The sequence below is a fragment of the Mus caroli genome, chromosome 2 (genome assembly GCF_900094665.2).
Source record: "Mus caroli chromosome 2, CAROLI_EIJ_v1.1, whole genome shotgun sequence".
Classification (NCBI taxonomy): Eukaryota; Metazoa; Chordata; class Mammalia; order Rodentia; family Muridae; genus Mus; species Mus caroli.
In genome coordinates this window covers 31,828,796-31,853,644 of record NC_034571.1, presented here as the reverse complement: position 1 = coordinate 31,853,644, position 24,849 = coordinate 31,828,796, and the positions used below count along the sequence as shown (strand labels likewise).

The following is a 24,849-nucleotide window of genomic DNA, read 5'->3' as shown; positions in this document are numbered from 1 at the left end:
AACCAAAGCAGTCTCAGGTCCCGCGTGATTGGACTGGCGGGTGTCGTGGGTAGCTGGCGGGTGTCAGCCGACCCTGCGCTCTAGCTACTCCGGTGCTGGTCAGACCGGAAGAGCCCCAGCAGACTTTAAATTCACCTAGTGCGAGAACCACGTGTGTCTCAGTCTTGCTTATTATTGGATCCTCACACTCCATGCACAGTGCCTGCCATAGTCTAGAATCAGATTCTGTTAAGTACTGGCTGGAATAATTTTTCCATTCCTTCTTCAAACATTTCCTCAGGCTTGACTTAGTGCCGCAGACTCTCCTGAGCCCCGGGCAAGCAAAGCAGTGGCTCCCTAGAAGGGCTGTCCTTCAGGGAGCCAGGGTCTAGTGTGAGACCCAATAGGAAGGGCAGAGATAAAGATAAGGGTGAAGAAAGAAGAGAGGATGCTTCAGCTGGGAGGAGCCTCTGAGCTGAGCCTGCTGTGGAAGAGTGGGCTATCAGGGGCTAGGGCTGAGGTGGTGCCAGGGTGATGGGACTGACTGGGGAGGGGACTGCTGGCAGTTATCTCCATCGGGAGCACAGGATGTGAGAGTAAAGTGACATGAATTGGCCCGAGATACATGCAGTAGTCAAGCTAGAGACATCTGAACTTCAGACTGGGAGCTGGGGGAGCTGCTGGAGGGAGGAGTGTGAATGGAGGGGTGTGTGTGTGTGTGTGTGTGTGCCTGAAAAATCAGATCCATAGATTTGCAAGTGAGAAAGCCTCTCTGGCTGTGGGGTGGAGGTATGTCTAGCAGGTGGGATGGTGAACAGAATAGGTAAATCCTCCTTAGGGACTGGGAGAGTGGTCTCCTCTGGTCTAACATCTAAAGCGTGAAACGTGGCGAGGAAGCACTAAAGTGACATCTGGTGACCGAGCCAACTGTGGAGACTGGCAGAGCAAGCTGTATGAGTCCTCAGTCCAGAATAGGGACTGCGTCACTTGGCACTTTATTGAGCTTTTGTGGAAGTTAGGCATCTGCCCTTGCTCCACACTCCACAGTAGATGTCTGAGGTAAGACTGACCAGAGCCTTGTCCCTGGTCTGTTTAAATGAACAAAAGGCAGACTCTACACCCAGGTCTTTCTCAGTGCAGGGTCAGGGATCTCTGTCCTTCTTTCTGATGAGTGGGGGCCACAAAGAGGGCATCCTGCCACAGAGGGATGTTCCTGTGTTTGCATCAGGCCATGATGTCCTCTCTCCTGAGTGTCCTTTCAGAGGGAGAGGAGAAGGCCCAGGGGGCAGCTGTGTGCTGTCTGCCCCAGCGCCATGGTGAGAGATGTGTGCACAGCTTCCATCCTCAGTGCCTGGTATTTGGCTGCTATTTAATAAAGGCCTCATTGCAGGGAGGGTCATTAAGCAACCAATGATGTATTTCATCTTCATTGGGGAAGAAGCTGCCGAATTAAATCAAATTCAGACCATGTGGAAATAAAACAATAAAAATGCTGTCTATCCACATGCATGGGCCTCTTCCTGAGGGGAGAGGGTCAGGAAGCAGCCATCCAGAGTCCACACTGATCTGTGATCTTCTCCAGTCTCTTCACACAAGTGCACATGTGTGCATGTGCATGTGTGAAAGCATGTGTAGGTATGTGTGTGCTTTGTTACATATGTTTGTGAACATATGCATGCAAGTGTGTGCGCACATGTATATGGCTTCCCACCTTATCTTTTGTCACCTCCCTGGAGCTAGCTTATTAATTTGACTAGGCTGGTAACTAGTAAGCTCCCAGGGGTCTGCTTGTATCCACCCACCTCTGTTACCTTGGTTACAGACACACATAACCACACCCTGGTTTTACGTAGGTGCAGTAGATCCAAACTCAGCCCTCATGGCAAGTTGTCTCTCCACCTGTTCCCACCTCCCCCATCCCCTATTGGGAAGCCTTATGTTTTCCTGTCATCTGTAAAGGGTCACTTCAAACGTTTAGAGTTCTATAGCAATGTTAGTAATGTGGCCCTGTAGCCCCCTAACCCAGCCTCTCCATAGTTCTCCACCTTTTCAGCTGGTTTCACTGAAATCCAAGGTCTGCACTCCTCTCTGGAGCTTGTGATCAGTTCCCGCAGCTCCCAAAACAACCACTTGTTTAGGAATACAGTTCAGCACATTACAGGCCACCAGCCACCCTTGTCCCTGTGGACCTATCTACTGTCTCACTGGAAAGGGCCTCATTCTTCACATGCGTTTCCTCTTTAAAACAGAACAGAGCATCTTAATTAACTGTTGGTTTCCTATTGGCACCGACATCATCTCTTACTTACTAAGCTATAAATTTCCTTGTTTCATTATTTATTTGTTGGCTGACATCTGTTAAGGGCCCAACTGTCAGGCCACCACCTCCATTATCTTGTGATTCTGAGAATATTCTGGAAAGCAGGGCTGATTAGCCTCAGAGCGAGGACCAGAGAGGTTCATGAAGCAGCCGTGTTTCATCTGTAAGTTGGTGGGTCTGGGATTTGCACTTAGGTTGCCTTGGTTCCAGGTCCATGGTCTCTCGCTGATGGAAGCCAGTGGGTTCTTATGATCTAGATGCTTTGGTTACTCTGTCCTGAGCCCTCTGTGTGGGAATGGGCTCTGTTCCGGGAAGGCATCACTTAAAACAGAAGGAGAGAGGCTAAGGTCCACAGGAATGGGAAAGACAGGAGAGATTGTGTTGGATCTGAATGTCACCCATCCTACGCTTTGCCCAAGGACACCAGAGCGCGTGGCAATTCATGGTGTGTACTCTAGATTTGAGACAGAGGTGGTCATGTTGGACTGTAGGGCGCATCAATCCTAAGGTGAGTATAGTACTCAGAGCCCCAGTTCTACTGTCTATACACTATCACCTCCGTCACCTCACTGAACATCTTTCTCTCAAGGCCGTGGTGCCATTTATTCTAATCGAAGCATTCTGAAGGCTTCCCTCGTCTTGTCTCCTCTCTTCTGAACTCCAGTCCCCCTAAGGTCGTTAACATTTCTATCCGAGTTTGTCTGTTATTCCCCACCAGACTCCATGAACGCAAGAACCATGACTCTCACATTTGTCACACTGTGCCCAACATTGGACACGGTAGAATGTGAGTGAACTCTGTCTTCACTTGTTTTGTTTCTTAATTTGTTAAATGGATGAATGTTGTCAATCAGTGGGGGCGGGTGGGAGGTGAAAGCAGTGAGCACAGAAGCAGATGGCGCACAGTGAGCTCCTTCTGCCATTTGCCCACTTTTGCTCATGATCTTGTGCCCTCACACTGAGCAGACTAGCTTGTAAACTACGCCTCACACCTGGCTGCTGAATCTGACGGTATACAAGCTTTCCAGCGTTCTCAAAGTCTTATAATTTGCCTCTCCCCAGTGCATACACGCACACGCACATGCACACACAGACACTCAAAGACTCCTCCAGTGGTCGTTCTACTTTGTTCTGGTTGATCCGTTTTGAGGTCTCTAATGATTCTACCTCATTGATAAGTTGAAGGTTTCCTTATCGAGTCTAGTGCTGAGAATGAAAACAGTAGGACAGAAGGCTGGACTTAATGGTTTAAAAAGTTTACAGATGGTGGGACGACTTTTGAAGTAAATTCTGGACGTCTCTGCCTGGGATTCTTTAGGGAGAGAGTAAGAGTGCCGACTGCTGAAGGCATTCTCTAAGCCTCTGTGAAACACAGGCAGATGCTGTTAGGTGATCTGAATTCAAAACTGTGTCCCCCCTACCCAGCGGGACATGGCTACTCAGAGCAAGAACTATCACTCAGAATTCAGGCTTATAAGAGGGGCTTGGAAAAGCGGTCCCTGCTCTGGTATGCAGGTACCCAACAGTCCTTACTGGTTTGACACCAGGGAGACTCTGAGTCTTAAGACCAGGAGAGCCCTGGGCAAACTGAGGCAAATTAGCTGGCAGCCCTGCCTGGTGCACATGGTAGCGTGTTCAAGAAAGAGAGGTAACAGGAAAGCAACCATCAGGAGACAGTCCTGCAGGCTCTCTCTCCTTTTATCAGGTGGGTCCCGGGGCATGAAGCTTGGGTTATCAGGCTTGGTGGCTGTTGTGGTAAATCTCCAATCCCAATAAGCCCATGCAAGGAAAACATAACTCAGTTGTATATTTATAAACTGCACACCTATATTGGGCAGATATGCCTATATACCACGTTTTCCCACAGCTAAGAAATCCTTGCTACTTACAGTTTGTCCAGGCCATACGCTTCTGCACCATCTTCCTTCCAACTTCTCTCCCTCTGTCCTCCTCTGTCTGCTGTTTCCTCCAACTCCTCCTCTTCCTGTCTTGCCTGGAAAATCTGCCTCCTCATCTTCACCCAACGATTGGCTATTCGTCACCTTTATTAGCCAATCAGATAATTAAGGGAAAAATCCTCTATAGGTGGCAAGCACTTTTACCCATTGAGTCACCTCTCCAACCCATAAGGAGTATGCTTGACATTTTTTTTTTTTTTTTTTTTTTTTTTTTTTTTTTTTTTTTTTTTTTTTTTTTTTTTTTTTTTTTGGTTTTTAGAGGCAGGGTTTCTCTGTGTAGCCTTGGCTGTCCTGGAACTCACTTTGTAGACCAGGCTGGCCTCGAACTCAGAAATCCGCCTGCCTCTGCCTCCCGAGTGCTGGGATTTTGACATTTTTTAAAATGTATTTTGCCTGCATATATGTCTGTACCACATGTGTACCTGATGCTCTTAGAGGCTAGAAGAGGGCGTTGGATGCCCTGAGACTAAGGCTACAGACAGTTATGAGATGTGGGTGCTGGGAATTGAACTAGGGTCCCCTGGAAGAGCAGCCAGTGCTATAGCTCCAGCCTCAAGAGTATGTTTCAAATTGCAATTTTTCTATACACGTATAAGTAAGAACTCGTTAGTCTATGAGACGTTTTTCCAGCAGGAACTTGCACTGCTGTGTTGTGAACAGTTCTTTTTTTTTTTTTTGTAGGAAACTGTAGTAGCAGAACTGATAATATATGCAGCGTGCAAGCAATTTGGGTTTGATAGGTTTTGTTAGCAAATATTTTATACAACAAGGGGCTTTGTTATGACAGTTTCATGCATGAATATAATGTCATCTTTACCCCTCTAACCCTCTCTTATCCCTCCCACATTCCTGACTATCCCCAACCTCTCCCCAATTAGCCCCTCCTCTACTTTCATCTCCCTCCCTCTCTCTCTTGCTTCCCTCCCCCTCCCCCTCCCTCTCCCTCTCCCCCCCCCTCTCTCTGTGTATGTGTGTGTGTGTGTGTGTGTGTGTGTGTGTGTGACCCAGTGCCTAGAGCAGCACGGGGAGAGCTATTTCCAGGCAGGTGTATGCTTTCCCAGTGGCTGCATCACGGAAGAAAATGTCTTTCCTTTCCTTTCACCAGCAGCAATTGAATGCCTTTAAATCCCTGGGAGGGGGCTCCTCCCCATGCTCCATGACTGTGGACAGGTCTGTGCAGACAGTCTCGGCTGCTGTGACATCTGGAACCTTCCATAACACTCTACTCCTCACATGGCCTCTCTCATTCTCTCTGCCCTCTCCTCTGCAATGTTCTCTCAGTTCCATGGTTGGGGCTTTGTTTTATATCCAGGCATTTAGCCTAGAAGCTAACATATCGTAGGTACTTGATAAATGTTTCTTGCATGGATAAGTTAATTAGGACTGGAGTCTTGGTCTGATTCTTAATTCTCTGAAGTTTCTACTGATCATCATTTGCAGCGTGATACAGGTTTTTCCTCAAGTGACTTTATTGGCCCAGTTTCTCGAGACTGTTTCAGGAACACACCACCTCTATGCAGTGTGCAAACACAGTGGTGTGTGGATTGCAACAGGGCCGCTTGCAGACCTGCATGCTGGGGATGCTGAAAGCACTCCTGGCCTGGCTTTGTCTTAGTAGCTCCCCACCCTCTGCTCCCCCGTGTCACTGAGGTGACTGAGGTGACACACGAAGTACAAGCACTTCATTACCTAGTCATCAGGGAAATACCAGCTGTCATTGATGACTGAACCAGGCCATTTGTCAGGTTGTCCCAAGTTTATTAAGTGAAGTGAAGGTATTGCTTAATGAGAGGGAGCCAGTGCAAGGGCAGGTGGTGCTCCTGCACACAGCTATTGGTCGAGCTGAGCTGTAAACAGTGACAAGGTAGGGACCTGACCATAGGGTCCATCATCAGGGACAAAGTATGGCTCCAGACACTGACACCAATATCAAAACTACCCTTCTCTTTCTGTCAGGCTGTTATGCCAAGAATTCCCTTAAAATTCTTAACAGAATAGTGGGCTCTGTCCCAGCTGGGACCAGCCCAGCACTTATGATGGCCCGGGTTATGGCAAAAATATTTCCTCTTTCACATTGGCTTTGTTTGCCTCCGGGAGATGGACATGTCAGTTCTTATCAACTATTAACCGGAGAGAGCAGTGACCAGACCTGCGTGTGACTGCCATGTCCCCAAGCAGTTTCACTCTAAGCTCTCTTTCAAAGATTACTCACTTGTATTTCATGTGTGTGAGTGTCTTGTCCATGTGTATGAATATGAATATGTCCATGTGTATGAATATGCACCACGTGCACCAGGGGCCAGAAGAGGGCATCAGATGTTAGGGTGACCTGTTTTACTTTGTATGAAGGTGTGTTTCTGTGTTTTCAACTGTTAATCCGGTACTGGCAGAGAGCTAAGTGCTGGCAGGGTTTTGGTATTGTCATTTCCATGCCCAACATTGGGTTTCCTATATTTGTCCTTAAGGCAACCCAGAACTGTAGCAGAGGTTGTCTCTTACTTGGTTATAATAAAGATCTGATGACCAATAGCTTGGGCAGGAGTGGGTGGTGCAGAACTTCCAGGCAGAGAGAGTGCCACAGGGAGAAGAAAGAGAAGCAGGAGATAACACGGAGGAGAACAGACTGCAGCAGAGAGGCCATAGGCTAGACCAGTCGGGTTAGGTTAGATGAGCTAGCTAGAGACTGCCCCAGCAAAAGGCCTAAGCTGTAGCCTATAATAGAAGCCTCTTTGTTGATATTGATAGTACTGGGAGGTCAGAGAAAGTCCCCCTGTAATCAGATCCCAGGAAGGAACTGGAGTTACAGACAGAGGTGGGGATTTAATTACAGAACAAGAGTGGGTTGTGTGTGTGTGTTTCTGTATTGAGACAGGGTTTCTCTGTGTAGCCCTGGCTGTCCTGGAACTCACTCTGTAGACCAGGCTGGCCTCAAACTCAGAGATCCACCTGCCTCTACCTCCTGAGTGCTGGGATTAAAGGTGTGTGCCACCACCACACAGCTAAAAGTGCTATTCGTATGCCTGTCTCACTGCTTCGGGGAGAGGTGGTTCATAAAGGCTCCGTAGGCCTTTAGGCTCCATAGTGTAGATGGCTGAATAACTTTGCTTTAACAGGGTCTGCCTGGGTGACCTCTCTGTTCAGTGGAAGGTACTTAACTTCCAAGTGCGTCACTGGGATTAACTTGAATCATGTCATCCTATAGCTCAACAATTTCAATTTTTCTCTTGGTTGTAATTTTTCTCCAGAGGGGCATCAAATTCAGCCCTGAGTCTTTACACTGTTAGTAGAAGCACAAATTTGTGCACCCACAATGGAAAAAAATTGATGGTTCCTCCAAAATTGAAAGAAGGGGTTGGTAAGATGCTGTCCCCATGGGTGGAGGTGCCCAGCATCAAACATGACAACCTGAGTTTTGTCTGCATGTCCATAGTGGAGGAATGGAGGGATAAAATGTGGCGGTGTACACAACGGGATACTATTTGTCAGAAAAAGGGAGTCAAAATCCTATTATCTGCTGTACTGTGGGTGGAATTGGAGATGACTATACTGAGAAATAACCCAAGCACAGAGAGACCACCAGGTCTTACTCACATGGCACCTAAAAACCATCTCATCTCACACATGCTGAGAGTAATATAGCAGTTACTGGACACTGTTGTAGGTGAGGTGTGACTTGGGAAGGCTGACCTGTGTGTTACATTACAGTTAAGAGAGGGACAAGGTGTCAGGGGCATTGTCGGGCAGTGTGGTGACCATCATTAGCAATTAATGTGCTGGACATTCCAAGAATCTAACAAAGGACTTTGAAAATCTTCACCATAAACAGTGTTTGGGTGAGAGCTATGTCTAGCCTGATTTTAATATTATGCAGACAGTACTTGGCTCCCTCTTTGTAATGCGTAGCTTCTATATTTGTATTTCTCAGTTGAAAATACATAAAAGGTGGTTCTTTCTGAATCCCTTGGAGTGTAACAAGGGGCCAAGAACTCAGTTATTTGTTCCCCGCACCCAGCACCCTGGTGACTCGGGAGGGATGCCTTTCTTCCGACGTCTCTGGGCTCTTCTACCCACCCACTCTTCAGCCTCTGCTCTGTGGCTGCTGTTTGCTTTGGCTTCTGTCTCTCCGAATTCTTGTGTTCCAATCCTCTGGTAGATGGCTCCACCCAGCTGTACGTTGTGCACTTCTGACAGCCATGAGGAGCCATGCAGAGCCAGATGCAGGTCTGTTTCTAGCACTCAGGGACTCTGCTGGGCACTGACAGCAGGGGTGAGAGCCAGGCCAGGCAGCGCCGCCCAGACAGAGATGCAGCTGTGCTCTTGATGCTGCTGCAAGTTGACAGTTCCCTTCTTGGTCCCTCTCCTACCCTCCCACCCCTTTAGGGTAGGCACTCAGGATAAGGTCACTAGAATTCTAAGTGATTGAAGGAACCCCTGCCTCTTTCTCCTGGGCTTAGTTATTTAGGGACTAAGGATTTAATGAGGCCGGGTCCTGTCCTTATTCTACCCCTGTGGTTCATTACAGAGGCTTGATTGTTTAACTGCTTTGAGTTCTGATATCTTCATGTGTCAACCAGAAATAACATGTCTACCTATTTCATAGCATTGCCATGAAGGTGAGTTAAATAGCACATAAAAACACACAGCAAATTCCATGACCTCAGTATGCAGTGGCCACTACTTTTAGTATAGAAATTTCTGGCATAAGATTCACTTTCTTAACACATGACCTATGACATCACAGTGGGGTGTCTCTGTGCATGACTTAGGGTCAGGAGAAGGAAATATATTTAGGGGAGCCCTGAGTACATCTACCTTCGCCAAATGAGTCCTCTGGGGGAAACCTCTTCTCTTGGGGACATTATTTTGACTGTACTGTGTGCTTCAGAATGAAGCCAAAACATCCTCAATTATTGGAAAGGAAAGGAAGACCAGGGCTTTGCAGGTCTGAGAATAGTGACAATCTACGTGTGGCCTGAGGGAAGCAGCCAAGATCTAGGGAGTGTCCCAGGTCACTCAGCAGCTCAGTGACCGCAGAAGACCTGCAGGTGTTGGAATCCCCTTGCTTAGTCTCCACTCAGACTTTGTTTCTGCCTTGGAAATTTTCCCAGTTTGTTTGTTGTTTGTTTTTATGTTGTTGAGTTTTTTGTTTGTTTGGCTTGTTTGGTTGTTGTTGTTGTTGTTGTTTCCGAGACAGGGTTTCTCTGTGTGGTCCTGGAGGTCCTAGAACTCACTATGTAGAGATTCACCTGCCTCTGCCTCCTGAGTGCTAAGATTAAAGGATTGCATCACCACCTCCTGGCCTACCTCCATTTTCTTGAGGGCCTCTCTCCTTCTCATTGGACTTGCCCTCCACCTCCTCACTCCCCAGCGGTCTCTTCTGTGATGTGGGAAGAGGGTGCTATCCCTCGGGCACTGTTTACTTTTTCCTTCCAAGACCGCCCTGAAATTATTAATCCACTAGACTGACCAGTGAGCCGAACCCTAGGAATCCAGCTCTGCTTCGCCCGCCACAGTGCCGGGATGACAGATGAGCATCGCCATAGTGACTTTTTTGTTTCTTTGTTTCAGTGGGTGAGTGTGTGAGAGCTGTGTATGTGATTGTGTGTGTTTGTTACAGTGTATGTGTGTATGTTTGTTACAGTATATGCATATGTGTGTGAGACAGTGTATGAGTGTATGTATGTGAGTGTGTGTGTGTTACAGTGTGTGTCAGAGTGTGTGTTACAGTGTGTGAGTGTGTGTATGTGAGTGTGTGTGTCTGTTACTCTCTCTCTTTCTCTCTCTGTGTATAAATACAGTTGGCAGACACATTTGAGAGTCAGTTCTTTCCTTCCACCTTGGGTACCAGGAACCAAACCCAGGCCCTCAGTAGCAAACATCATTCTTTTCTTGATGACTTATCTCATCAGCCCCGGACTCTTTTTTTTTTTTTTTTTTTTTTTAAACATCAGTTCTAGGACAGAACTCAGGTCTCATGCCTGCAAGACAAGTGCTTTACCACTATGCCATCTCTGTCCCATCCAGTCTTCATACAGAGCAGCTTTCCTCTGGGAGCCTCTGCTGGGAGTCTTGAACCAACCAGCATGGGTTCTGGCTGAGCGGTGTCAGGCAGGACTTGAGATGAGGCCGTTTCCTGGGTGGGAAGAAAGTGCTTCTGAAAAGGCCGGCTCCCCAGCTTTGCCCCCATCGCAGTTAATAAACACATTTAAGGTTCTGGTGAGGATGAGACTCAGGAATTTGGGACTCAGCAGTGAACTGACAGTTCACCACTGTGAGGGAGCCAGGAGCAGAGGGATGACTGTTGATGGCTTCCAGGGTATAATGGAGCTTTGCTATAGTTTATCACTGGTATTGGATCTATGATGCGACAGACTTGGCGACATTTAGCATGGAGGTTTTGCTGTCTCTGTCACCCGCATAGATTGGAAAGTGGAGAAAAACATAGGGCTCAGTTGGTATCTAATCTTCCAGAGCTCTTTGCTAAGGAAACTGGAATTTTTAATTAAAACTGCAAGCCAAGAGGTAAATTGCCGTGGAAGTTTGTGGGTGTTTTTCTCCTGCCTAATATAATCATCACTAATAAGGTTCTTCATGGGTGGGAAAGTAGATGGCATAGCGGGTATCCTGAGGGGAAGGCTGATGTCATGACTCTGCACGGTCATCTCCCCCTCTGAGTGACGCGGTTCCTCCCTACGCTCACACTATTTGGCAACGATATGGATCGTATTGAAAGACTTGGAACCAGAAGCAAAGGTGAGGGAGATGACAGATCCCCACCCCCTGAAGCTCTGCCAGCTGTGGCTCCTAGGAGGGAGTGATAACAAATGGGCTTGGTATAAATACACTGGGCTTTGGTGTGGACTTGGTGAGCAATGAAGGGCACACTAGCCCAGAGTGCCAAACTGTATCTACAGCAACGAAGGGGTGAACAAGAACAGGAACAGGAAGCCCGGTAGATCACAAGAATTGCCACTTTCCAGTAAAAGGTTGTTAATTTAGCCATCCTCAGGCTGTATTTATTGACGCTATTAGAGAGTGAGTAATTGTTGTGTTCCCGGGAAACACACTGGAGCCAGAAGGCACTGTTATTAAATTGGAAGGCTCCACAGAGCACTAGTCAGCCACTGGGAGCCTCTCCTTGGGAGTCTCAGCCGCTTGCATCCTGGGGGAGGTGATACAGGAACAGTGGCTCATGAGAGGAGACTCAGAGAAGCCTTTACACACTAGCCAGGGACTGCTCTGGACCCTAGCTCCTTTGTATCCTAGCTCCTCTGTATCCTAGCTCCTCTGTATCCTAGCTCCTCTGTGACTTGCCTTTCCCCTTTCCCAAGATGTACCTGTCTATGGCCCAGTCACCACGCTGGCCCTTCTCTTCTCCCAGCGCTGGTTGGCTTCCTCATGGCCCCACATCTGCCTTACCCAACTCCCCCTTCCCTCCAGCTATCCAGCACCTGCAGAGCCAAGTTCAATCCTTAGCCAGCCTCAGAGTTCTTGAAGTGGGCCACAGGGGAGCCCTGTGAGTCTCTTCAGCCTTGTCCCTGAGAACCCCCAGCTCCAGGTATGCAGGGCTCCCTGCTTTCTGCCTAACTTCTCTGAGTCTTACAAATGTCACCTCACACCTGCCTCACACTAACCCCTTTGGCTAAGTTTTCATAACCAGAGCCACCAGGACTCATTTGCATCCCTGTCAGCAGGTGACTCTGCAGTGTGGTTTCCTCAGAGGACTCCTGGAGGGGCATCTTCCCCTTTGTCTGTCAGCAGGCATGGCTAGGGAGGCTCCGTCTCAGCCTTTCTCACCAGGGGACTTCATTAGTGGAAGAACAGCCAGGGAACCTTGTCCCCTGGCACACAGTAGGAACTAAATTACCCCAGTTAGAGACTCTGTGCCAGGCTCCTGTGTCAGGGGCATCATCCTTTCCTCTCTCCAGCAGCCCACTCCAGGGACACTTTGCCGTTCATCTTTCTCAGATGATGAAATCACAGCCCATCACAGTCGGCAGGGCTGAGATTTGAAGCCAGGTTCTCAGACTCCAGGTGAGGGACTTGTCTGAAAGTGCAGGCTCCCCAGAGACAGGGCTGTGTGACCTCTCACCCAGCTGGAGATCTTTGCCCATCACCGCAATTCTCATCAGTGGAAGGGAGCCCAGAGTCTCATGGTCCTCAGCTGGTGGCTAGCACTTCTCTGTTGTCTGGGAGGGTGACAGTGCCATTAGATGACATACAAGTGGCAGAGTAGTAGAGTGGGCTGGCCATCCTCTACCAGGGCTTGCTTTGATCTGTTTATGTTTGGCAGCCACAGCTGTGTTTAGGATTTGATAGTTATTGTAGGTTGGCTCTGAAGAGTCTCCCAAGGGCCACATGGGAAAGGCCTGGACCTCAGCCCCTGGCTTTACTGCAGAGTGGTGGAACCTGTAGGAAGTGAGGCCTGGCGAGAGTCTAGGTCATCAGGAATGCAGCCTTGAAGAGGCTGTAGCTAGGTACCCTGCTGTCTCTTGCTTCCTTGCTGAGAGACAAATGGATTAACTTCAGCATGCGCTACCTGTTGTGAAGTGCCTGTCTCACCTCAGGTGCAAAAGCAAGACTGTTAGCCAACCATGTCCTGTGACTGAAACCTCCACAGTTGTGAGGCAAGGCAAATACTGCTTCTGTAAGGAACATCATCATTTCAGGGACTTGTCACAGTGATGGAAAGAGGGCTCAGCCCCCTCCCCGACCCTCTTCAGTCTGTTTCCTGACTGTCCCTGTGCTACGTTCTTTTGGTATGACTTTTATGGCTTCTTTCTAGCTGGATCTTGGACACTCTCATGGGGAATGGCCACAGTGGTGACAGTGTCTGGGAGAGCAGTGGTCAGGTGAATGTTGGGTTGAGATGTGTGAATGGGATGAGCCCAGTGAGGGAACGAAACCAATCATACAAAACAAAGACACTTGTTACAAAGAGGCAAGGGGTGCTGCTGGGGTTCAGTGGGCAGTCTGAAAGCCGCAAAGAACTGTGGGAGGAAGAAAGCAAGGAAGAGACAGTGGGACTATGCATGTCTTAAGGTCTATGGGGTTTATCCTTCGGGCTTTCTGTCTCAGGTTGTAGATGGGCTTGTTTCCAGAGAGCAGATGAGAAGGGATCTAGTTATTTATATTACCCCAATTTTGAACAAGGTTTTCTGACCAGTGGTTGAAGATGTGCTGGGTTTGGATCAATAAGGGGAACAACATGTATGTTAGATCACAACCAACCATGTAGGGAAGGCAAGGTTCAACTAAGCCAAAGGTGACTAGGTACTAGTCTTTGGATTTCACATCATTTATATCAGATCTAAAAGTTGATGCCTTCCAGTTCTGGGTTTGCTAGCCCTGGGATTATAATTCTCGTGTAGAATGGAGACAGATGTGCTAGAAAATTAGCATAAATAGTAATTGTTACACTCACTATAAAGTATATTCAATGGAAAAGATTTATTTATTTTTAATTTATATGTGGTGTTGTCTGTATGTGTGTGTGTTCACCATGTGTGTGCAGTGCCTGTGGAGGCCTGTGGAGAAGAGGGGATTTGATCCCCTGGAACCAGAGTTAAGGGGCTGTGAACAACCTTATGGGTGCTGGAAGTCAAACCCAAGTCTTCTACAAAAGGAGCACATGCCCGTAACCACTGAGCTCTCTCTCCAGCCCTTGGGCCATCTGTTCAAAGCACTGGTTTGGATGGTTTCTCCTGTCTATGTACTGCAAATGTACTTGCCCATATCAAAGCGTATTTCCCACTTCTATGTAAAACTAGTTTTAAAAGTGGCAGTATTCCTCTATTCCTGGCTAGTTAATAAGACAGAGACTATTAGATTTGTATAATCAAGCTTTACTGCACAATACCTGGGCAGTCATTGATCTATTCTATTCCTCTAAGCTAATCTGTGTGCCTCCCAGCCAACATCCCAGTGATAGTTGCGTTTTAGTATTGGTATGGCTCTCTGGGCTTCAAGAGTGTTTTCCCATGATGTCTCCTCTTGCCCTCCTTGTGGCTGAATCTCCTCTTCCTCTCTCTCCTGTCCCTTCCCCTGGCTGGGGGGAAGTCCAGCTCTATTCTTTCCCCTGCTCAGTCATTGGCTGATCAGCTTCTTTATTGAATGAGGGAATAACTGGGGAGTAATGTACACAACATCGAGGCAGGAGATTCTTAGAATAATGATTGTAGTCAGATATGGGAACATGGAATTCAGCATTTGAATAATACAAGGATAATCTTTACACAGTGCACCATAACATACCTACACTTTTATTCTCAGTCAGTAAAAGAGCTTCTGTTTGCACAGCAGCTTTGTGAATAAAAACATTACAAAGTGCAGAAATGTGAATTCTGCTTTCACCAGCAACAGCCATGAAATTTCATTCTGTGAATCTGCGGGAGGTGGAGTTTGAATCTACCTTTTGGGCCACTAAAAGGGAGACCCTGGCGTCAGTTCCTCAAACACAAATATATTCAGAGGACATTTAATGGCTCCAGCTCTTGTTTAAGCCTGCTTTAGATCTGTTTTCAGTTCTCTTGATTTGGGGTCCATCCTGCTGTATCCCCTGGCACAGAGACTTCTTTGTGTCAGAGCTGTTATATAGATGGGGGTAGGTTTGTTATGATGCTTTACACTGGTCTGACACATGACCATGATGTGTTCAGAATGTGGTATGTACTGAACGATTAGCCAGTTTTATATTGCTATAATGAAATACTGGAGACACTTGGCTTATAAAAGAGAAAGATTTATTGAATGCAGACGCAGGTTGTCTCTGCAACCACCACAGCCTGCAGAGTGATAGTCCATGAGAGATAACAAGGCAGCTGGGTCCAGCATGACTAGTCGCCAACGCTGGTGCAGACTTTAGGAGTCTGACCCAAGTAGTTTATTTTAGGCTCACTTAAGCACAGCACAATTTCGTGAAAACTTCCTGGTGATAATTTAGTCAAGTGATAAAACATCCATAAATGTCTTTGAGAACCAAAGAAAGCTAAATAAAATAAAGTCAAACATAACTACAGAAAAACTATCTGTAAAGGACATGTGACACCTTCCATAAAATGAGTTTTGTAGATTGACTGAGCAGAACAAGCTCAGGCTAATGGTCTGAAGGAGGATCCAGTGTGAGGTCTCCCACTGGGTTGATCTTTCTTGAGGTTATTTTGGCCAATTAGAGACTCTTGTCATTCCATTTAACTATAAGATTATCTTTTCTATTTCTTACCCAAACCAAGTCATGGCTGTTTTGGTAGAGACATAAAACCTATAGCTTGCTTTGGGTAATATTGTACTGACATCTTAAATAAAATTGTTTTTAAGCCGGGCGGTGGTGGCTCACACCTTTAATTGCAGCACTCGGGAGGCAGAGGCAGGCGGATTTCTGAGTTCGAGGCCAGCCTGGTCTACAAAGTGAGTTCCAGGACAGCCAGGGCTATCTATACAGAGAAACCCTGTCTGGAAAAACCAAAAAGAAAAAGAAAAAACAATGTTTTCAAACTTGTGACATCGGGTTCTCTTCCCTTTATTTGAAATTTCATTAAATTCCTTGAGGGACATTTTGTAGTTTTCACATTAACTCCCTTCCCAAGTTAATTCTTAAGTATTTTATTCTTTGGGTTTTATGTCATGGTTCTCTTGATTTTCTGTATGCTTTTCATGCAACCGCTAGGGTTTTCTACATGCAGGATCCTGTCATCCACAAACAGGCCTTTTATTTCTAAGTTTCTAGTGAGAGTGCCATTAACTTCCTTTGCCTGGTGCTCTGTGTTGTTAACCCTGTATTGAAAGAAGGGAAAGCGGACGCCCTCCCCTTCTTCTCAATCTTAGAGGCTAAGACTTCAGCTCTTTACTGTTGCATATGTTCAAGCCCTGAACAGATTTAACACTGTGTTGTTCCGTTTTCCTAGCACCTATGTTAGAGTCTGGAACATGACAATTACTGAACAAATGTAGCCCTTTAAAACTTAGTGTGCTCCTGGCGGTGGTGGCTCACGCCTTTAATCCCAGCACCTGGGGGGCGGGGGGGACAGATGTATGTGGTTATTGATGAGTTTGATTCCAGCCTGGTCTACAGAACAAGTTCCAGGACAGCCAGGGCTACACAGAGGAACACTCTAAAAACAAAACAAAACAAAACAAAACAAAACAAAACAAAACAAAACAAAACACTTACTGAGCTAGAAGGTATTGTTCTTATCCTTTCTTAGTTTTGTGCTGTCTTTTGCTGGTTTTTGTTTTTATAAAACCAGGTCTTACTCTGTAGCCCAGGCTAGATTGGAACTAACTCTGTAGCCCAGGCTGACCTCAAGTTCCTGACAGTCCTGCATCAAGTTCCTCAAATGTGTTTGTGAGCCACCATGACTAGTTTCATAAAAGTTAGAGGACAATGGTATGGGTAGAAAGGGTCATCAGGCGGCACACTAGCAAGGAGCTGGTGCTGGCCACTAATGACAGGCACCAAAGTCACAACAGTTAAGGTCCCGTTGCTTGGACAGTCTACATTTTAGATCTTCCATCCAGTTGCCTTTTCCTTTTGTATATTAGCACTTAACAGCCAGAAGAAGGTAGCATGTGTTCCAACATAACTTCATGTTAATGGCTACTGAATAAATAACTTGGCACCCACTGGAAGCAAAGAAAATGAACAAAAAGCTATAAATTATAGATAGAAGTTATTCACACCCATAGTAACAGCATCTGCCTCACTGTGGCCCAGCTCTGCAGCCACTTCCAGGGCTTGAATCTGACAGCCTTGGTTTTAATTGGGGCGGTTGAAAGAACCCCTTTCCATCATTTCATTAGCTGTGCCGTGCAACTCCATCAGGATGTGCGGGATGTGGCCCCTCAGCTCACAGCAGATAGACGTTCTGACCAAGTGCCGTCTCAAAATGGGAACGTCAAGGGGCTTTATCTAACGTACAGCCATCTCTCTTTATTTGGAATTTTAACAAGCAGGTTCTAAATATGAGCTAGCAGGTCTTCAGGCTTCCCTTTAACGAGGCCATCAGAGTCACATTTAAAGAGCCTCATCTACAGATGCAGAACTTGCTAATGACATTGCAGGGTAGCTGAACAGAGCAGAAAGAGTAGACCTTTTTGTCTCAGCAAGAGATTTTCTCCCTGAAAATAATTGAAACCCCGGAGCTTCTGCCAAAGAGGAACTTAGAACACTGGGAAGATGCAGGATTGTCTTATAGGAGTGAAGCCACTGGCAAGCCAGACAGCCAGGCTGGGGAGAACAACAGGCCTGAGCAACCTCCATCTCGCCACCTGTCTCTGGGAAACATGGCCTTGTATCTCCACAGCTGCCCCCTCTCTCAGCGAACTGTCTGTCCCTTCTTCCCACCCAGTCACCTCCAGCTGTTCAGCGTTGTCTGTGCATTGCCCCGGGTCCAGGGGCCAACAGAGGTTGCCTGGCATCTCTGACTCCCTCATTCCCAGAAGGCAAACTCCCGTTAGCTCATCTTGAGTCAGGTGATCACGCCTAGCTCTTTCATTTATGAATTCAAACATCTGCAGTAAGGCCCAGGAACTGTCTCAGCGACTGAGGACACATCCTGCAATACATGCGATATGTGGGGAGCAGGAGGGAGGAGAGAGGAGGAGTTGTGTGTGAGGCAGGGGGAGGGAGAGAGGGACTGCCTCCACCATTTTATAAGGACCAGGTTGAAGGTTGCCATTTTCAGAGAAAGGGAAGGAACTGCTGTGGGCCTAGGATTTGGGTTGTCTTATCCTAGGTTCAAATTCTGACCACCCCGACCACCACCTTACCCCCAGACCCCAGACCCCCGACACACACACACACACACACACACACACACACACACACACACACACCAGCTATGCATGAACTGGTACACATTAAGTGACTTCTTTCAGCCCTAAGTTTTTAGTCAGTAAAATGAAAATAATCCTTTAAAAAGCAAGCATGAGGCTTATTAAAGCAAAGCAGTGCTTGCCAAACCAGGAGCTCATCCACCGCTACTCTGATCCCTGTGTGAGAGTGGCTCTCTGCTTCATCCCGGGTGAGCGTGGCTCTCGGCTTCATCCTGTGTGAGCTTGACTCTCTGCTACACATGCTTGCTTTGAGGATTAAAATGTGGGATGTTTGCCAGGTGTCATTTGTAAACCCAGAGCTCCCCCAGTGTGGTTGCTGCTGCACCTCTTTTCTTACCATGAATCACATTTCCCCCTCTCTTTCTAGTTCCCATTTGGCCGGCGCTTGCCTTGTGATATCTACTGGCATGGAGTTTCATTTCGCGACAGTGACATACTCTCCGGTCAAGTGAACAAATTTCCAGGTAACTGAAGTTACTGTTGGCCTTTAGAAGTATCCCCAGGTCCGAAGTCAGAGTAGAGTCTGCTGCAAGAGCAGGGCACTGTTTTCAGATCAAACATGAGGACTCTTAGCTGAGACCCTCTGGCCATGCTCTGCCGGGCTGCTGTTGCCATGGGGAAGAAATCAGGGTGGTGGGTGGGGGGAGCCCTGAGAGCTGACCCTTCCGAGGGTCTGAAGGTGCAGGCTGGGCCCTCACTGGTTAAGGATGTGCTTTCTCAGCGTAGTTTCCACTGGTACAAGAACATGAGTTAGGGGGTTAGGAAGTGGCTCAGGGTGAAGTGCTTCCTGTGCAAGCATGAGGACTGAGGTTTGAATCCCCAGCACTCAAGGCATGGTGGTCCACCCGTAATCCCAGCTCCCTGGGAATAGATAAAAAGGACCCTTAGGGAAAGCTGCTAGCTTGATTAGTTAAACTGGTGAGCTCTGGGTTCAGTGGGGGAACCTGCCCAAGAGGAGGAGGAGGGTGATGGAGGAAGATACCAGATGTTAACCTCTGGGCCTCTACATATGTGTGTAAACATCTGCATGTTCATCAGCACACGCGTGCAAGTGCACACATGCATACCACACACATATGCAAAAATATGCAAAATAAAAGAACATGCTTTGAACTTGTCAGGTTAAAATATAATACAGCAGGCCCAGTGAAGGAACTCTAGTGTCTAGCAGGAACCAGAGTTCTGTGACTAGTCATCACAGAAATGAAGACCCCATCGGCTTTCTCTTCAGGTATCACAGTTGAAGGTACCATGAGAGTGAGCTCTCCTGGTCTCCACTAAGCTCCACAGGCTGTGGACAGCCTCTACCTTTTACTATGGGTCTCATGATGAGACTTAGCCTGCAAGGCCTCTGTGGTAGGACATGGTTACAGTCATTGCCATGGTCGCTTTTCTTCTGTCTTTCAGACTCTGTCCCCATCTCCTCTACAGTCGCCATTCCTGATGGCTGTGTGACAGACAACAGAGCCACAGGGCAGTGGGACTGCTTAGGGAGGAGAGAACATTTGACTGAACTTCTAGATACAGGCCCCACACTTATTTTGTTAATGGATTGTATCACAGTTATATTAAATACAAATAATATATTTTTTTAATTTTATGCATGTGAGTACACTGTAGCTAGCCAGATGTGGTGGCTCATGCTTGAGAGACTGAGACAGGAGGATTACCATAAGTTGGAGGCCAGCCTTGTGTCTTAGTCAGGGTTTCTATTCCTGCACAAACATCATGACCAAGAAGCAAGTTGGGGAGGAAAGGGTTTATTCAGCTTACAATTCCATACTGCTGTTTATCACCAAGGAAGTCAGGACTGGAACTCAAACAGGTCAGGAAGCAGGAGCTGATGCAGAGGCCATGGAGGGATGTTCTTTACTGGCTTGCTTCCCTTGCCTTACTCAGCCTGGTCTCTTATAGAACCAAGATTACCAGCCCAGAGATGGTCCCACCCACAAGGGGCCTTTCCCCCTTGATCACTAATTGAGAAAATGCCTTACAGTTGGATCCCATGGAGGCATTTTCTCAACTGAAGCTCCTTTTTCTGTGATAACTCCAGCTGTGTCAAGTTGACACAAAACCAGCCAGTACACCTAGGCAACATAGTGAGTTGAAGGCTAGCCTAGGCCATGGAGTGAGACCACGTCTTAAGACCAAAACAAACAAACAAAAACCTACCATTTCTCAGAATACACATTCCATATGCTGGGTAGTTATTTTCCCACACACTACGGGGTTTTAACTGAACTACTGAGACATACAGAGTTCTACTATAGGCAGTACACATGGAAGTACTATAGGTTCACATGGAAAGACACAGGGTAGGAAGCATGACATGGCTGCAGCAGTAGGAAGCATTTCTCTTTAGCAGAATATTTGCAAAAGCTCCAGGGTCTCTGGCCCTTAGTTAAAGCAAGATGAGACAAGGAGACAAGGCTCACATCTCACTTGGCTTAGATAACACACAGATGCCAGCATCTTTCGTAATTCTGCTGACACGGCATCCCCTCAAGGCTTATGCTGAGTTACAAGATTCAGTGCTCAGGAAATCTGAGGCCTCAGCTTCCTGCTGGCCGTTCACTTGGCTTACTGATCCAAGTTCGTGTTAACCGTGTGCCCTGTTCTTCGACAACACAGAAGATATCCCACCTTTCTTGGATTTTTTTTGAGGGGAGCAGAGTTAGAAATTATCCCAAGGTCAAATTTATCCTCAGAGAAGAGAAAGGGTTTTGCTATCGAGAGTGAGCCTTACAGTCAGGGTCCTTGCTCACCGATTTTAGTGGCCTTGCTACTATTTATTTCTGTCTTGCTGCTCACAAAAAAGGCTACAAAAAAAAAAAAAGAATTTCTTGGGGTCGTGGGAGAAAACAATTTGCACACAACCCTCTACTTGGGCAGAGTTGTTGAGACACGATCCTGCAATTCTTCGAATGAGGTTGCCTATCACTTTCCTTTCTGTCCTGTCTCCCCTGATGGCTGAGGATGAGAGTAGCTCAGGGTCTATCTACATCAGGAAAATGAAGCCCAGAGGAAGGGACTAGCCTCACACAAGAGCACTCATTCCAAAGGCGAGCCTGCTCCGTCCTCTGCTCAGCATGCCAGTGACTGGAACATGTAATTTTCCACTTTGCAAACAGCAGTTAATTAACTGTAATGATACAGCAGCCTTTGAAACCTCCAGGTAGGGAACGGGGCTCCACGCCCTCCACCTTGGACAGACAGAAACCCACCAAGGCCGGGGGTTGCAGGGGGCGGGGGTGGGGAGCAATTCCAGGCAGGGCTGACTGGCTTTTGGCTTCTGTTGTGTCTGGGTTTATCTCCTACCTCACACACATGCCTTTCCCACACGTGGCGGATGCTCTAGAGTAAGTTCTGAAGGATGCCAGGAGAGAGTGTGCTAGAAACACAGCACACACTGAGAGCTTTAGGGTACTCATGGCATTTACCTTCTCTGTGCCACTGTATGAGATGTCATTTGCTTTTCTATGGGCAATTTTCTTAGTTCAAAATACATTTTGTATTGTAAGTGATGTATTAAGATTCTTCATTTAAATATTCTGATTTAGATTGGTCTGTGCCAGATGTGGTAGTGGGTTCTCCCCAGTTATGAGGAGGTAGAGCCTTGGGGTTCCCTGGCCAGCTCACCTAGTCTAGTCATTGGGCTCCAGACCAATGAGAGACCCTATTTCTCAAAAAAAAAAAAAAAAAAAAAAACCAAGGTGTAGGACTGAGGAGGTGTCTCAGCAAGAAATGCTCTTGTTGTATAAACATTTTAAGGCTGGACTTCAGTTCCCCAGAGCCCATGTTAATGTCTGCTGGGCATGGTGGCCTGTGTATAATTCAGATGCTTGGAAGACAGAAGCTCCCCAGAGCAAGCTGGGTGGCTACACCAACTGTATCACTGAGCTCTGAGCGATGAGAGACACCGCCTCAGTGAATAAAGTGGAGAACCATGGAGGAAGACTTAAACAACTATCTCAGGCTCCACACACATGTACACACACACACACACACACACACACAGAGAGAGAGAGAGAGAGAGAGAGAGAGAGAGAGAGAGAGAGAGAGAGGAGAGAGAGAGAGAGGTGGACAGCTTCTGAGCAATGACACCATACCCAAGGTTGCTTTCCAAGTGTGCAACCATGTGTTCACCCACTCACACAAACAGAAGCACACACACACACACACACACACACACACACACACGTACACCAACACACATAAAGATCAAAATATCCACGTATTTTTAAGAGAAGCATTTTAGAGAGCCGGGAGACACCCAAGACAGGACCCAGTCCCACAGTGCCTCCCATAAGAGTGCTGTAAGTTATGCTGTGGACGTTTTCCCACTCCCTGCCCTTGATTCAAGGAGAGTGAGCTTTTGCTGAAAGGTGTGTGGTTTTCTATTTTATGCCTTTAATAGTCATGAAAGATTAAAACAAAGCAGCTTAATTACATTTCTTATAATGTCACCAGAGTCTACTAGATTATCTCCCCTGGGGAACAGGATAGAAAGGGTCCATGAAATAGTGTGAGCTAGCCTTGGATTCAAGGGAGGGCTCAGTTCTAGGTGCACGATAGAACTTCAGTTCCCACAAAGACGACAAAGGATATCCTTAGACAGAGGCTCAGACAGGAGGCGAAGACTCACCCTTACACCCCCTCCCCTCTCCCCCGGGATTAAGGAGAGAGAATGAATCCATTGATTCTCCTTCCTTTAAGATCCTCCTAATCTCTGCAGTCTCTGCTGCAGGAGAAAGTGACCATGGTGTGTGGGGGGTGGGGGTGGGGGGTGGGGGTGAGGGTCCCAGACACTGGCTGCCGGTTCCCTGGTGGCCCAGCCTCACAGGGTTCCCTGGTGGCCCAGCCTCACAGCTTCTCCCGTCCCCTCAGGCATGACGGAGATGGTGCGTAAGGTCACCTTGAGCCGAGCGCTGAGGATCATGCAGAACCTGTTTCCGGAGGAGTACAACTTCTACCCTCGCTCCTGGATCCTGCCCGAAGAGTTCCAGCTCTTTGTGTCTCAGGTAGATGGCACTCCGGCCCTTGAATGATAGTCATGTCTGTGACTGCAGCTGTGTCCCGTCCCGTGTGCTGGGAGCTAGGCCAACCGGCGCACCAGGAAGCTGGGTGACTTGATTGTACACAGTTGGGCAGCCATCAGGCAGCTTGTGGAGTTGAACCGGCAGGGCGACAGGTGGGCTGACTGGAGAAGTGGCGGTGCTAGAGCTGGATCCTGGAGACAGGGAGCCAGCGAACCAGGGAGATGGAGGAGGTGGGGAGCCCACACGTAGAATGGGCGATTCAAGGGAATCTCCCAAGCCACCAGGGTAGTTGGGGGTGCTTAAAGGCCGAATAGCAGGTCTAGCAACCAGACATGGGAAGCCTTTTATGTATCCTGCTTTAAACTTGTGCAAGAACCCACTTTCAAATGCTCCATCCCTTCCACCTTGAAAGCAGTATGTTTGAGCATAACACTCTAGAGTCTTGGCTACCAGTTTGAAGAAGTGATGGTGGTGTGCAGGGCTCAGAACCACTGTTTACTTTTAGTTTTATGTTTTTGACAAGTTAATTCCCAGATCATGTCAAAAGCCTTGGCAAGTTCTGTAAACCATGCCATAACTATGAACTTCAGGGTAAGAGCAACAAACGGGCCAGCTACTTTTACTGGTTATGTATAGTCTGGGCATTGTGCTTGCAGCTTAACATGAATCCTTGTAACCCTAGAATGATTTTATGACATCAGTTATATGAATACCCCCAATTTACAGATGAGAAAACTGAGGCTTTGAAAAATTATGGAGTCTGCTCAAGAGGTATGATTTAAATCTAGAGCTAACACTGAGGCTTAGACTCTGTTCAAATGCCTCATTGCTGTTTGGGGACCTAATATAAAATCTAGAACTAGAAATAAGATTAGAATTTACCAAACACAAATAAAGCTTGCTCATTTTTCAAGAGAAGCACTGGGGCTAGAAGCTCATGGCTAGATACCTTGCCCTGTGTGTGAGAGACCCTGGGTTTAGTCTCCAGCACTGCAATAGATAGATAGATAGATAGATAGATAGATAGATAGATAGATAGATAGATAGATAGATGAACATGTGGATCTGTGGAATTATTGACTCAGGTTCATTTATTCTGTGTAAACTTTGCTTCAATAAAGTTAATTTGAAAGATAGTTATCAGCACTTCCATTATTACTCATGGCTCTGCTCACCCTTCCCTCTAGATCTCCACAGCAATGTTAAGGATTAAACAGTTAAGTCTAAATCCAGCTGTATTTAAGATCTAGTAAGAGAAGCACGGCCACCATCAGTTCCCCACAGCCCTTATGTGAGTGAGTCCTTGTGGTCAGTCCTCACATCTCTCACTGCAGATAGGAAAGTAAATAAAAGCAGTCAATAGTGCCTTGAGATCCAACCAGATGTGTTGCGTGCTCTGTCCTCTGTATTTGTATGGCTGACAAGTGTTCCATGCTGTGAATTCTCCACAATGTGCGACCCATCCTGCATTGGGTGGCTATTTGCCTTTATTTCCAGCTGGGGACAAGTAAAGCAGCCCAGACTGATAGCCTGCCCTGACCAATAGCCTGTAGGCATTACTCCACAGATGCATGGGATCCTGGGAATCTTGGGATCATGTTACCTTTGGGAATCTCTAACTTTCTCACCAGCAACTCCAAAGTAGCAGCTCCTCATCTCCCAGCAGCTTTGACAGCTGCAGTTGTTACATACTTGACACTGTGAGACCTGATGCTCTGGG

General features: G+C 47.2%; 1 protein-coding gene across 2 annotated transcripts in view; it reads left to right on the top strand.

Annotated features, from left to right (window-relative positions):
* Ttll11 (tubulin tyrosine ligase like 11) overlaps positions 1–24,849 on the top strand; it is a 233,650-nt gene that overhangs the window by 19,575 nt on the left and 189,226 nt on the right. For both annotated transcript variants that reach the window (XM_021156573.2, XM_021156572.2), the window contains exons 2-3: positions 18,458–18,554; positions 22,978–23,111. In XM_021156573.2, coding sequence (XP_021012232.2) covers positions 18,458–18,554; positions 22,978–23,111 — 231 coding nt within the window. The remainder of the gene's footprint in view (positions 1–18,457; positions 18,555–22,977; positions 23,112–24,849) is intronic.